At 44.8% G+C, this 15,592-nt stretch overlaps 1 protein-coding gene across 1 annotated transcript in view; it reads right to left on the bottom strand.

Annotated features, from left to right (window-relative positions):
- The window catches only part of dmd (dystrophin), a 128,379-nt gene that overhangs the window by 62,004 nt on the left and 50,783 nt on the right, over positions 1–15,592 (bottom strand). Inside the window, exons 21-40 of the mRNA XM_076095112.1 lie at positions 15,216–15,316; positions 14,589–14,700; positions 14,357–14,470; positions 13,779–13,934; positions 13,508–13,678; positions 11,558–11,740; positions 10,465–10,599; positions 9,559–9,708; positions 6,143–6,304; positions 5,025–5,135; positions 4,501–4,674; positions 4,262–4,417; positions 4,008–4,178; positions 3,672–3,851; positions 3,412–3,534; positions 2,872–3,042; positions 2,251–2,373; positions 2,032–2,157; positions 1,692–1,844; positions 73–243 (exon numbers count right to left, since the gene is read on the bottom strand). Of these exons, the coding sequence (XP_075951227.1) occupies positions 73–243; positions 1,692–1,844; positions 2,032–2,157; positions 2,251–2,373; positions 2,872–3,042; positions 3,412–3,534; positions 3,672–3,851; positions 4,008–4,178; positions 4,262–4,417; positions 4,501–4,674; positions 5,025–5,135; positions 6,143–6,304; positions 9,559–9,708; positions 10,465–10,599; positions 11,558–11,740; positions 13,508–13,678; positions 13,779–13,934; positions 14,357–14,470; positions 14,589–14,700; positions 15,216–15,316 (2,943 nt within the window). The remainder of the gene's footprint in view (positions 1–72; positions 244–1,691; positions 1,845–2,031; positions 2,158–2,250; positions 2,374–2,871; positions 3,043–3,411; positions 3,535–3,671; positions 3,852–4,007; positions 4,179–4,261; positions 4,418–4,500; positions 4,675–5,024; positions 5,136–6,142; positions 6,305–9,558; positions 9,709–10,464; positions 10,600–11,557; positions 11,741–13,507; positions 13,679–13,778; positions 13,935–14,356; positions 14,471–14,588; positions 14,701–15,215; positions 15,317–15,592) is intronic.

Raw genomic sequence — 15,592 nt, 5'->3', positions numbered from 1 at the left:
GTCTGATTAGTGTAGTATTCTCTGTTAGTACTGTAGATATACTGTATAGAAGTCGTGCCTACTGAAACTCACACATTGTCTCTTGAAGGGTCTGAACTTGCCCTCCACCTCAACCCAGCGTGTGTTGAGCTGGAGTTGGCGGGGCTCCACTAGATTGGCGGCTCCAGCTTCTGAGAGCTGATTGGCTAAGCCCTGCACCTCGTTAAGCTCCTCCTTCTTCTTGTCGAACTCTGTGCCAATTTCCTATTGGACAAAATCAACCAGGGGGGGGGTCACTTGCTATTGGCTGAGCCCGTGGGGGGGGGATGTTGAATAATACACATTCACAGACATGCACACACACTCATACAGATACACACACACACACAGTGATCATACATAATAAAAATAATAAAACATTTACATTATTCACTCACTAGCATCCACTCCAACAGACCCACAACACATTGAGATATCATGTTTGTAAGTGTCAACCATTCATTGTATGTTAATATTATACTGTATGCATCGCCGTTTCAACAATCCACATCACATAAGAAAGTGGTGCTATAATTAGGAGGCGCATACTGCCTTCAGCCTTTATTTACATTGAGAAGGAGTACAGTAACTGGCCTTTTAAATAAGTACAGAGGAGTAAGTGCGGGGGGGGTGCGAGGGCGATAAGAAGCATGGAGAGACAGAGAGACAGGTAGATGAGTAGACAGACAGACACACAGACAGCGAGGAATCTTGGTTTGCGGCAATGACAGGGGGAGTCTGAGGCGAGCGAGTCAGACGTCCGCTTAGCGAAATGTCATAGTGATCATCTGAAAGTGAAAGACACACATACAGAGTCAGGTGGTGGGGGCAGAAAAACAGGTGGAGTTCAGGGTTCCTCCATTAAACCTTTCCACTTCAACACGCAGACTCAAAGGTGTGTAGCATTAACATCAATGTATTATCTCAATAATAAGGAGTGGCCTAAAAACGAATAAAAGAATGTTTAAACTGAGTACTTTCGAATTTCTACTACTACTAGTATCTACTGACGTATTTTATATCTTGGAACAATCTTAGAACAAAACGTTGAAATCGTTCCCACAGCACTCTATCATAGATGGTTTGGTATAATTGTTGAAAATTACATGAATAAACATTTAAAAAATGTCCTTACATCTACTTACAACTACACCTGGTCTGTTATAGTGTGTTATAGACCATTTATTAATTGCTAATATTGTGATTGTCAATGCTATTGCCATTTTGCCATTTCGTAAATAATTTAGTCATGATTTATTGATGTTAAAATGCTACACACATCACTGTTTAATGAGCCTCCTATTAACTCTGGGTCCAGCGCAAAAGAAATCCCAGATAAATGCCGCCGTCTCCTACTGGGGACAAGAATCGATCTGCAATAATGTCTTTAAATAGATACGAGGAAGATTCAAAAAGTCCTCTTCCCAAATGAATGATTGCAAAAGGCTCGACACCAAGAGGAGAGGAGAAAAACAAAAGTCCGTTCACTGTTATCATGTCCCAGGAGGATGTAGAATGAGAAAAGATGAAAGACACAGAAAGCGAGAGACAGACGGTGTGAGATGAAGAGCTGGATGATGAGGAAGGATATCAAGATTCATTGTCATTTCTTAACATGGCAGAAAAGCAAAGATATGATATTTATTTATGCTTGAATCTATGTGTTTTATCACCTTGACCCTCTCTCCTTCGGGGGGGTCGGGCAGTTGGTCCACGCTGCGTTGGATGTCATCCAGCCAGGCCAGCAGGTCATGTGACTTCCTCCTGTACTGGTACCACTGGGGAGCGATGGCCAACGCCTTCCTGTTCCTCAGCCCACGCAGGTCCTGCACACACACACACACACACACACACACACAAAGAGATACATCATCTTAATCATTGAGCTTTAAAGGTATTTTATCCCCTTTGGACTGAGCCAGGCTAGCTGTTTTTTCCTGTCTTTATGCTCAGCTAACTTATAACACCGTGGACATGCGTGTTATAAGTACTTTAATGCACAAAATGCGTTACCTTGACAGTGTTATACTTGCTGTTGAGCTGGTTGTGCTTCAGTCTGATCTGCTCTCTCTTGTCCTGATCAGGGACTCTCTTCTGTAGATTCTCGCCCTTCAACAGTAACTCCTTCACTGCACCTTCCTCACAGTCCTACACAACACACACACACATGTTCAGTAGAGGTGCACACATAATATGATAGAAAGTCATTATCCTTCAGTGTGTGTGTGAGACCTTGTTCTCCTGGAAGTCCTCCTCCTTGAGGTTTTCCCCCTGCTTGGCCTCCTCCTCCAGGAGCTCCAGCCAGATCTGCGCTTCGCTGTGGTATTGCTCCAGCTCCTTGGCTGATGCTGCCGTCTGCGCCACACACACACACACACACACACACACACACACACACACACACACACACACACACACACACACACACACACACACACACACACACACACACACACACACACACACACACACACACACACACACACACACACACACACAAGAAAGATCATTCGTGGCCAAGATGAAGTAAATTAGTTCGGAGGGGTTGGAGCAGATTTAGTGAGAGTTTGAAGTAAATTTAGTGTGAGAGTTTGAAGTCTGTTAAGTGAGGGTTTAAAGTACATTTAGAAAGAGAGTCTATTTAGTGAGACTCTGAAGTCCATTTAATGAGTTCTTAGTCCGTTTGGAGAGAGCTTGAAGTAAATATATGGGAATAGTTGGATTATAAGAAACGATGAAAGAGTCCATTTAAGTGTTTACGAGTCAAAATGGCAAACAACAACTGACAGGAATTAGATCGTATCAGACTGTGTGTGTTATTGCTGTTAGGACAGTAATCAGAGGGTATAATACCAGTCCGAAGGCAAAGCGTTGAGCGATGGTGTCAAACCTCCGGCCGAGCTGCTCCACTTTGGGTCTCACCTGGGCCTGGCAGTTCTCCCCCCTGGTGGACATGAGGTCCTGCGCCAGAGCCCTCACCTCCTCCATCTTACCCCTGGTCAGCTCCAGCTCTGCACGAAACACCTGCAGGACGCCAAGACACAGAATGACGGAAATAAATTTGAAGTTACTACGAGGAGCTTTCATTTCGTGTTGGTTTTGGCGGCCCCTGTGGACAAAAGCGGTAGTGTTTCCGAGCGCCAGAGTCCCTTTAGAAAACCTTCTCAAACCCTTTCTCAAATGGCTACATATCAGAAACCTAATTGCAAAATAACTGATATATATATACAAATGATATGACTATTTATAAATATTCAGAAAAGAACACAGAAAGAACGTGAATGAAACTGCGTATGTATCTTGCAGGACCTTCGCCTCACTCAGAGGCCGTCCGACAGCTGAGGATTTATCCGATATACATGACACACAACATATATAAAGAGACATTACAACCTTAAGCACAGCGTCGTTGGGTCTCTGGCTGTCTATCTCGTCCATCTTTTTCTCTGCTCCATCAATCCATCCATTCACTTCCTTTATCCCTCCATCCAACTTCTGCATCTGCTGCTGGTAGTCCTGAGAGAGCGAGAGAGAGAGAGACATGGAAAGCATATATTTCAATCTGAGACACTTCTAATGGGTTATTTTTAGAGGTTTAATTTTAGCACCGATAAGAAAGACAAATAGGGTGTTTTTCTTTTTCTTTCTCTAACCAGCAGCAGGTTGAGCCATTCTTCTGCTCTGGATGTGACCGCGATCCAGTTGCAGTGCAGCAGGCTGACTTTGTCGTCCACCAGGCCCCCGTGGCCCCGCAGCACCGTCTTGAGAGCCTCTGCGAGGTCCACCACGGCCTGCAGCTGCGGCTGACGCCTCTCCGTCTCCACGTGGATGGACTGACGACGGAAAAAAGGGCACAAGAGGGAGAGTTTAGAGACAAGACCACTTTTCTTCCCCCGATGTCTTTCTGCTCCCCATTATTTTTTGATGATAGCAAATAAACGGCTGCCTATTTTCCCTCAAGCCTTAATGATAATATGTGTGTGTCGTACCTGTGCCCATGCCACCTCAGCCTCCAGGTCGCTGGGCATACCGTCCACAGCGGAGCGCCTGGTGAGCTCGCTGTCGGTGGCGGCGAGCCACTCCGTCAGCCCGTTCAGCTCCTTGCGTAGCTTCCTGGACAACTTCAGACTTTTCTCCAGCTCCAGTTTACTCTCAGTTACCTACATTAAAAAAAGGACAAATTCATATCTAAATCTGACTCGTGTGTGTCGAACTGTGTGTGTTTGTGTGCGTGAGTTCTAACCTGTGAGCCGAGCTGGTTGTAGAGCAGTTTGATGGCGGTCACCCTGTCGTCCAGATCTTTGGGCTGCTCGGTCTGCTGCTTCTGGACGATCTGTCTCCCTGTCTTTATCACCGTCTCCACCTCCCCTTTCACTTCACTCAGCACCTTGTACAACTTCTGTCACACACAAAACACACACAACAAGGGGATCAACACAGGATCACACCATCTTTATCCATCTATCTGCCGCAATGACCCACCATGCACTGGTCCAGCTGCGACTGCACCACGTCCTGCTCCACGCTGCGGATGTCCAGCACCCCCACCTGGCTTTTCACCCCGGCCAGCAAGTGCTCGCACTCGGACAGCCGGGCGTCGAAGTTCGCCGGCTTCTGGAAGAGCCGGAACTTCGTCAACACGTCGGCCAGCATTTTCTGTGAAAAGGGAGGAGATGCTGACCTGACCTGTAGTCCAATACAGGCACAGACCTATACAGGAAAAGCTCGGGTGCTATGATACTAAAGAGGGGCGAAACATCCAGCTGTATGTCTCTTTAAGGTCCTTATCGTTGCTTCAGGAAAGTATAGCCTCCATGGTTGCTGAGTGTATCGTGTCCCTCTCCTACAAATGTAGGTGTTATCTTTGATAAGTCGAACATCATCACGATCATTGACCCGTACATGTTTCCTCCATCTAAGACACATTGCTAAATTTACAATATGTGTGCCCATCGCTCTCTGTATCTGTGCGTTTGCACATGTGCAGGCGTGAGTGTGTATTGTACCTGGGTCAGGTCCATCTGTCCCAGGACCCTCTGGGACGGCTTCTTGTCCTGGTTCTTCTTCCTCATGTCCTCCAGGGTCGCTTCATGGCCGCTCAGCTCCGACTGGATTTTCTGTCAAACGCACATCATCAAAATAACAGATTATCTTTTATGAATGACAGCCAGCCAAAGTCTCATCGTAAATTATGGTTAGAAATGTAGTAAATTTAATAAGATCTGTCTGGAACGTGAAACTAAAGCCAATGAAGCTGGAGCAGCTTCATAGTGTACCTCCTTCTGCTGACCACAAGGTGGCAGGAGGCATCAAGGAGCGAGGAGAGGACGCTCAAAAGCTTTAATAACCTGTCAACCTCTCTCTCTCTCTCACACACTTGGTCTCCGTCACCCCTCTCTCTTTAAATATCAAGTGCCCTGTAATCACATATGCTCATCCACACCACTCTAATCCAATCATTATCTCATACTTGTGGTCTTCAAGGCACGTGGAATTATCTCTCAATGCCCTCCCTACACACTCTCTCTCGCTCACATTTCAATCACTCATCCTATCCAGCGTGCCATCATCTCATGATACCGTCTGGAGGCTGTGTGTTTGAGAGAAAAAGAATGGAGATATGTAAAAGTTAAAGGAAGAGGATGAAAAGACAGAGGCATGGTGTGTGTGTGTCTGCTGTCCAAAGCAGCTCCCGGCTTAATTAGGACCACAGAGAGAAAAGGAGCATTTGCCATTCTCTCTTGGGTTCCTTTGCGCACACACACACACACACACACACACACACACACACACACACACACACACACACACACACACACACACACACACACACACACACACACACACACACACACACACACACACACACACACACACAGAAGCAGCAATGGAAGATCTGTATGGTGCATTTCCCCCTTCTCGTCTCTCTCTACCTGTCCACACAGCCGTCTCTGTGAACAGTGAAGTCTGACCAGGCCAAAGGCGGGACTAAAACCTGCAATTACTGACGGTAAACTGACATCTTTACTCTGAAATACTGGCACTTTAAAAAAATGACCAAACATCTACAGGCGACTTCCGTCCGATAAATAAGCTATAAATAATAAATAAGCCGATAAGCTACCTGAGCCTCCTGCGGTATCTGCTGGGCGTCGATGTGGTCGGCCATATACGCGCTGAGGTGGCGGTCGGTGTTGGCGAGCGAGTCCTGGATCTGCCCCAGTGTCTTGTCGTTGTCCTGGGCCCACTGGACGCTCTTCTCCAGCTCCTTCTGCTTGAGCGCCGCCTGGGGAAAAAAAACACACATCACACCTCGTCAAACAACTCAGACCAACACATTACTATAAATACAGGAAACTTCTATACAATCAGACTTCTTTTTGCCCCCTGCTGGACAGTAAAAAGAATGCAAGTTTAAAACACTTCCGCATTGGCTTCCTTTGTGGATGTTGCCGCCTGCAAAACAAGCATTTTCATTTTTAAATAGCTGTTACTAACCTGTGTAGGTTGCAACAGCTTTAACACACACACACGTAAATCACTCCCCCCCCCCCCTGTTACGACAAAATGAGCACATACACACACACACACACATCCTGCATGTACCCTCTTGAAGGACGGACTGCGGGGTTTCTCTCTCATGCTGCTTCTTTGTGACCAACAGCCATCGCCGCTAACAACACAAACAACCTAGGATCCTCTGACGACTGTTGGTCCGGCGCCTGGCAACTGCTGAAGTGTTTCCTGGTGACTGCCTGCAAGATTAACTAGTAAACGGACCGATTACATCATGTGTGCGTGTGTGTTTACAGGTGAGCATGCTAAGCTCTTGCAGGAGGATAATGACTAAGTTTAGCCCCGAGTGTGTCTAACCCTTGTGTGTGTGTCACACACACACACACACACACACACACACACACACACACACACACACACACACACACACACACACACACACACACACACACACACACACACACACACACACACACACACACACACACACACACACACACACACACACCTCATGTTACCAGTAGACGTGTCTCAGCTGATAATGTATGAAATGAGAAGTCGAGGGAGATTAAATATTTAGACAAACATTGATAACAACCTTCCCCGTGGCGATCGACTCCATTTCCCCGGCAATTGTCGGCTCATGAATACATATTCTGATTAAACACTCCCTTATTACTTATTCCTCTCTCTCTCTGTCTCTCTCTCTCACGCACACGAACGCGGCGTGTTGTGAACGAGAGAGATAGAGGATCGCTGTTTGCTTCACCGCCGTGCGTCGGAAACGCCGGCGGCAGAGCGGCGAGCAAGTGTTCTCGGCAGACGGAGATATGAGACAAACTATTTTTTTTTGGAATGCGCGGGATGGATTTATCGCCGCATGAGTTTTAAAGTGGGGCGTTGATATAATGAGATTATGTACTTATTCTACTGTCTCGGCATTTACTCGGACCCCTGCGCTCCTCAGAACTCTCTATTTGACTCTTATCACACTGTTCTTTGGTGAACAAGTAGGAGCTAGATAAGAAATATGCTTCTTTGATGTCTAACTTGGATTTGAATGACATCGACTTTTTCTCGGTTATGTTGTCAAGGCAATCAAAATAGTGTCAATGTCGGGGGTTGCTGCTCCAGACGCAACTACAGCAACTAAAAGCAAGCCGTTATGAGACCTATCCATGGGTTTCCTTCCAAGCAAACACACATGCACATCTTTTCTACAGCCATTGTGTCGGTAGCAGTTGCAGCTCAAAGACGCGGGGATTTGATTTTGGTGGTGTATCTCGGCCCCGTTGACGATGAGGTTTCTCCCTCGGTGTGTTGAAATAAGATAAAACAACAACAGACGGACAAAAAATGTGTGCTGCACCGTGGCTCCTCCGCAGTTAAGATGGGTCAAATGCGGAGAATCATTTAAATAAAGTAACTAATAAAATAGGTTCCCTATTGGGATACTTTATTGCGAATATATGGCGGCACGTTCATACTATGACAATTTTCCCACAGTGAAATTTATGCAAAACACCTTTTCCAGAAAACTCAATTTTAGCCAGCATGTCACTTTTGCTTCTATGGATCATCAAATCTCAAGTCTCAATTAGGCTTAAATAAAATCCATAAAACCGGCCGGCCATGAAACCACCCAAGAGATTTTACAGTTTTCTTCAAACAGCGCTGATTTAGTTAGAAAATAAATAGATAAAAAACAAACAAAAAAACAACCTCCCCTTGACACAATCCCCTCAGGTCAAAGAAATAAAGAAAGAAAAAACATAAGGGCAATGTTTGGGTCTCTGTGTGCTTTCGCTCCTCCATCTGTCTTTGCAGAGATACTCACAAACAGCCGCTCCCCGTCCCCGTTATAGATGAGCAACAAACAGGGCTCAGAGCCGGACGGCCCCACCTCGCATGCACGCATGCCGACACACACACACACACACACACACACACACACACACACACACACACACACACACACACACACACACACACACACACACACACACACACACACACACACACACACACACACACACACACACACACACCAGCTCCTGTGATGCTCTCAAACGCACAGACAACACAAAAAAATACCCCCAAAAAAGTGTGTCTCTCACGCACACACACACTGTCTCTGATGGGTAGACAAACAAAGGGAGGCTTATCAGGCTGCAAGGAGAACATTAATCTGGTTCTATTGTGAGAGAGGATCAACCCAGCGGGCAATGACTGTGTGTGTGTGTGTGTTTGGGTGCAAGTGTGCCTAATCTGTCACTGAGGATCACCACAGGAGGCTGAGAAGGTATTGCTGCCGCTGATGCCGGCTTATGATGGCTAGAAGGAAGACGGAGGAGGACGTTGGGAGAGGAAGAGGAGGAGGAGCAGGAGGAGGAGAGCGAAGAGGTGGAGAAGAAAGTGGGAGAAATCGACGGGGTATGAAGTGTAACTCCTACATTTAAGAGTATGCCTGTGACCACAAACATCTCCCTCTCAACAGATAAACATGATAAACTTCATTTTGGCCTTTTTGGCGTTGCCCTGTGGGGTAGTTTTGTTAAAAGAGAAATATTCTCAGTGTGAAACGTTATGAAAGGGTTGAGAGGAATTAAAACAAACTAAAGAACTTCCTCTTAAAGTATGATTGGAACAGAGCCTTCAAACACTGAATGGACTGTCCTTCGCTGCAGCAAAAACATGAATTCCTGAAGCGAGTAGAATTCTGCTTTAAAGTCCCTGAAAAGGTTTTGAAAGAAAAATGTAATGCTGCTGCAGCAGAGTGACGATTATTTTGTCAGAATTATTATATATATATATATATATATATATATATATATATATATATATATACATACAAAAAAGTATCAGAAAAACAAAGTGTTATAGATGTGCTATAGATTCTGATTATCTTCATCTTTGGTTGTCAATCCCAACGCTGGTCAAACATTGTAGTGGAGGAATATTCTAAAAGCGACCAAAGACAGGCTGAAGGCTGCAGTATGTGTGAGTATACTGTGTGTGTCTTACCCTCGCCATGAGCTCATCCCACCGAGCGTTGAAAGCGTCCAGTTTCTGCTGTATTATTTCATCCAGAACGCCTCCGTCCATCAGCGTCTGGGCCAGCTCCCGGATCTGGTTCCCGTTGTCCTCCGGGTGCCGCAGAAGAACCTCTAGACTCTGACAACACGAACAACGGCATCAATCGCACTCGACCGTACCACTTTTGAATTTTCTGCAGTGGAGAATTCCAGCATGGCAGCTTCAACTCATAGCGGAAGAAAGGGACATATGAGTTTAAGTGAAACCACAGAAAAATAGGCCTTTTGGTGGCGTTGCCTTTTTACACACAAACTGACACTGTTTTTGTTTGGTGGTGAGAAGTATATTGAAAACGATGCAGGATACGAGTGTTAGCTGGTGACATGTAGAGTATGCTAATTAGCCCTTGCTAGTCTGACCTCAGTGCTTAACTTCTCACATCTCCACAAATACAGCTGAGTGGGCAATTATTTGCATTTTTGCTGTTCTGTACACAGTTAAATGAAAGCATGCATCCTGGTGTAGCGGCTTTAAGCTTTGTGTTTAATCTCACCAGATCCCTGGATGTAACATCTAAGGCAGCCTGCAAAAGCACAGTTTAAGCTAATTAACAGGTTGTGGTTAACACAGAAGCCTTTCACTTGATTTCCTCACGAAAGCCAGGAAGGCCTAATATCATTGAACATTGGACCATTGGATTCACTTCTTTTTTTTTTCTGTGTGTGTCCTACACAAGGTCAACATCCTCAGACGGCACACTGAATCGATCTTGATGTCCTCCATAATGATATTAATCTCTTTCATATTTTCTGAAGTACCTTGCATCAAAACTATACCGAGGACAAAAAGCTCTCTGTAACTTACAGCTCGTCTTATTCACCAACTCATACTCACATCCAGGGCCTCCTGCAGCTCCTCTGCTCCTCCTTGGAGGTTTTCCGTCTCGTCCAGCTTCTGCTCCAGCTGGTCCAGGAAGGCGTTCTCCTGCTCCAGGTAGGAGAGCAACTCACACCAACATGCCCACACCTCCTGCAGGGCATAATAATAATACACACAAAACCATCAGGAGGCATAGACAGAGGCAGGGATTAGTGAATGGATCAATACAAAAAAACCAGATGACCAGTTTGACATTTGATGCGTTCGAGGGACGACAGCAGCAGAAAAAGACAAATAGTGAGAGCAGAATAGTGCTATCTCAACTTCCTCTTGCTGTTGTTTTATTTTTCCTTATTCAGCATTGCTGTATTGGCCGCCATATCATTATATGTTCCATGTCAACATGTTTGACGGGTTTCTTTCCAGCTGCAGATGAGCAGCAGGAGCCTGATTGAACTGGCTTCAGAAAGAGGCAGATTTTACACAAACAAACGAGTGCAAAGCACTCCTTGGTGAAAAACAGTTATCTTCTGCACATGATGTCATGCTTTTTTTCCACATCTCAGCACAGACGTTCATCGGTCAATAACCATTACACAGAGTGCAAACGCCATGATTTGTGGGTTCAAAATCTATTACATATTGAAACGGCAAATAACATTAAATAATTGAATGCGATTAAACTATACTGCATAATTTATGTTTAAAAGTTGCATTGGAACTGATCCCTTGTTTCTTTATGCAAGTATTTTTAAATGGGGGGCACACTGGAATCTATCTTATCCAAAAGACCCCACCATTTCTCCTCAATAGGAGCGAGACACAGAGCCTCTTTTTGTTGTTTTGTGTCTCTTTGTCGTCATTACGCATCTCTATCTGGTTTTGTGTCACTTTGTAATTGTTTCGGACTTATTGTAGTTTTTCGTCTGTGGATGTTTTGTTTTATAGGCCTTGGACTTGAAATCACATCTAAGGCTGTTTTTGTAAACACACAGCCTCCTCTTTCCCCTCTCTTAAAAGTTCCAATTGTATTTTCTCTTTACCAAGCATGCCAAGGTCATCCCATCAACACCAAATGATCACAGACAAGACAGAGAATAGCCCATACCTCCAGAGTTTTACATTTCCCATCCAGCCGGCTACACAGGCGCTGGTAGTTCGCCGTTAGCACATCCAATTCGGACCGCAGGGCATCATGGGCCGTGGGCGGAGCCTTGGCGATGAAACTGTTGACGCTGTCAGTCAGGAGTTTGACCTTTAGCTCCTTGGAGTGGACCTCCTCCTGAGCCCTCTGATAGAGAGACAGAGTAAATGAATAAGTGACGAGTTGAACAGGTCGTTGGAGACACTTTGGGACCTCAGGTTCGTCCGATTTAGTTTGTGCACGTCAACAAGCCTCGTCATGTCGATGAAACTCTCAAAAGTCATCTGGACGGTGAGAGGAGAGAGAGACAGGTGGCAGGAGAATGAAAGAAGAGAGGGAGGGCTTAATGGATGGAGGGATGGATGCACAAACAAATGATTCAATGTGTCTTCTGTTGACAAAGCCACCGTGTGTAAAGAGACAGAGAGAGACGGAGAGAGCAAGTAAGCCAACGAATCAATGAATGACAGAGTGCAGCTAATGCTTTCCCAAACGAGGGAGGGAAGGAGGGAGGAACAGGAGACAGGGGGGATTAAAAGAATAAGCGAGTTTTAAGCTTGGAGCAGAAAGGAGGGAGTAGAGGAAGACTAGCAAGAGTGAAATCAATTTTTAATTTTAAACTTGACTCTCAAGGAAACTTTTTGGGAGCTTGGGTGAATGGGAGGGAACTACTATTGCCAAGGCTTTTGGGTAAATCACAAAGCAAATGCATTTACATCACAAATACATCGCATTAAAGTTATGAAAGCTCAAACAAAAATAAAAAAGGCACAGCAGAGAAAAGGAGAACTTATGCAATTTGATAGAAAATTGAGGAATGGAGGGAATGAGAGTGACACAAAGCTGTGGGTGAGGGTACGGGAAGATGATAAAAGAGAGGGAGAGAGAGAGAGAGAGAGAGAGAGACAGGAAGAGAGCTGGTTTTTAACTTCAACAATGGAAAGAGACTCGGGCAGACGGGGGCGTTATCGACCTGGAATTAACACGGATCAAGAGAGAGTCAGTAGGATCGGGGCCTCCACTGTGAATACAGAGAAGACCGAGATCAGGGTCTCCCTGAGAAATCCAACCAGGGCTCCACATAAATCACATGAGCCAGGAACCCAACAGAGAAGGAAAAAGTCACACTATGGAAATATAAATTGAGTGAAAAAAATGGTTTCACTTTTACAAAATTTAAGAAATACCTTTAAATGTGCAACTATTCAGTCAGTTCATCGCAATTCGTTTTTGTGCCTTTTCCATTGGAAATCTATCTATGCCTGTAAATCATTGAACATAAAAAATAATTCTCAGCTCATGATGGTCTAAATATAGACATAGATGAGATACTGTGTGAAACCACACTTGGACAGTTGTCCTCCGCGTCTGAAAGAGTGCACCTACATGTGCCAGTGCATAAGTGAAAGTCGTAATCTTTATGTTTTTATGAAATATATCGCAGAGAAAGGCTGAATTAACATTTCATAACAAAGCCAAAAGAATAATTACCCTCCCCCTTTCCCCTGCTGATCATTGTCGGACAGTCCCTTAAAGAACCAATTTGAATGTGTGAATAACTTTATAAGTTACAGTTCTATCAAAAATATTAATGTTGCATTTTTTGACCCTGGTGTTATAGGTGGAGTTGTGTGGTATGGATGTGATAAATGTATTATATAGACGCTCAGTAGGCTCTTATATTGATTGACCATAGGCACGATAAAACACACTGCGCAATATAATACTGGGTCATGTAAACATGAATCATATAATGCTATCTTGCCTTCTTAATGTGATCTTATATATCGACCAAAAATGTACTCTTGCAGTGTCCAGGTTCTGTCAGAAGTAGCCGCTATAACACATCACAACTATAAGGACCAAAACTTTGAATTAAAACAGCAATAGACTATGTCCGGTTGAAGCGCATACCTTGAGCTCCTCCACGGCCTTGCGTAGCTCCTCTGGTGTCTCGTATGTGAAATCTCTCTCCAGGTAGTCTTCCTCAGCCTGGTTGATCCACTCCTGCATCTCCTGCATCTCCTTCCTCAGAGCCATGGTCTTATCGAGGCCACCTTTCAGAGCGGACTTCTTAGCGTAGGCCTAGACGGAGGAGAGGAAAACACACGGCGACACAAACACTCAGCGTTGTACGGACCATGAAGGCAGGGAATCACACACCCTCTGGATGAAGGTTACACACCTGTTTGCAGACGTTCTCCCACTGGCCGTTGAGCTCGTCCAGTTCCTTCTGGATGTAGATGGCAAACGGTGGCTCGGCCTCTTTCTTCAGGTACAGGCCCACTTCATTTATGCCGTTGACACTGGGTTGGATGGTGTGGATGTCGTTCACCAGAGCCTATCAGAATGCAGGACCGTGGTAACACAGGTAGAAATATGACTGTGACTATTTAAGAGTGGTGTATTTTGGTCTTAATGAGATATCTGCAGTTCAATTTCTTTAGAAGTAGTCATGAAAAGGGTGTTTTTCTGCAAATTTCCAATTTCCTTTCCATTTCCTAGAGGGATATCTTATAGACTCGTGGATATTTTATGAACTCTAAGAGTCATTTGATGAATTATCAGGGGCCTTATCCCAAGAACATTTGACTTCTATCCGCTCTGTATAAACCATTCTCAACCTTTTATCAACCTGCGTTGGGATTGGGTTAGTGCTGGGGACCTTGAGGTGATCACTGACCACCCAGCCAGACCAGTTCAAAGTTCAAGACCAAAAGATCTTGAACTTTGACGTAATGTCAAGATGCATGGCTTCCTCACCGTGCATTGCTCTAACTGTTTCTCCAGAGCTTCAGAGTCTCCCAGTGCTGGCCATTCCTCGTTCAGGAACACATCCACATCTGCCATCCACTTCTTCAAAGTCTTTACGTCATTCTAGCGGTGAGACAAAAACGGGTATTGAAATGAAGACATTTCCACCAACAGATCAAGTCCTGTGATTATTAAACTTCCTCTCAAAGCAACATATGGTAATCTCTGTAATCGGTCTCACCTCAAACTGCAACAGCTTGGCCATGAGCTCTTGGAGTCTCTGGGCGTTGTCCGTCAGCGTGGTGCCAAGTCGTCTCCAACGTGCCATGATGGACTCCATCTCGATGCGATACCTACAGAAAATAACAGAAGCTCATTAGCTTGTGACACGGCGTATTTCTTTACCGATGCATTGCTAATTCACCTTCCTGTTTAGACCATTTCCTTTGCATTTACTGCATTGATTCAAGGGTGTTTTACAACGATCAGAGGTAAAATGATCATTTCTGTCAACGGAGTCCGGTGGTTTTGAGGAGAGCATATAACAGCTGTTTCCTCTCAAATCTTACTCAGTGAATTGAGAGTTTATTTCAACCAAACCAGAGTTGGTGACTGTTGGAACAGTGGAAAAGACAAACAAAAAGGGTTTTGATTAGTCGTATTTTGTGTGTGTCACGTTCGAGTGGAGTGTTTTGATGATCAGCTCGGTAAATTACTGTTATTTGAAGGGAGTCTGGTGGCTTTGAGGACAGCATATTAATTGTATGTTTTGAACACTAAGAAAGTATCTATTGTATTCAATTCAACACGCTTCATATTGCATTGCGCCAGAATCAGTGGGAAAGCGGCTTTATTTTCCATATCTTACTTTTGGCAGATGTCTGGTGGAGCTTTCTGGAAGACCTGCTCCACGGCTGAGGTCAGGTAGTCCACTTCCCCTTGGTGTTCAGCCAGAGCCACCTGGAGGGCCTTGAGGGGTTGAAAGAGAGACACAGTCGAAATAAGGCTGGGGCGGGCTGGATGGTCGGGGGAAGTATACAGAGAAGAAGTACAAGTCAGAAGAGCTTGGAGGTTGTGTACGCAATGGGAGGAGCTCCAGATGCAGACTGTAGTGCTGAACTGTCTATCATAAAAAATGAGAAAAGAAAGATTTCAGCAAATGTCATTGGGCCAAAACAAAATAATTAAGTAAATAAATTGCATTTAATAGGAAATGTAAAAGACATTATTGTTTGCCTCTTTTTG

Source organism: Anarhichas minor, unplaced genomic scaffold (genome assembly GCF_050575085.1).
Source record: "Anarhichas minor isolate MPS153535 unplaced genomic scaffold, ASM5057508v1 ptg000018l, whole genome shotgun sequence".
Taxonomy (NCBI): domain Eukaryota; kingdom Metazoa; phylum Chordata; class Actinopteri; order Perciformes; family Anarhichadidae; genus Anarhichas; species Anarhichas minor.
The sequence above is the reverse complement of the archived record's forward strand: the minus strand, read 5'-3'. Positions and strand labels throughout refer to the sequence as shown.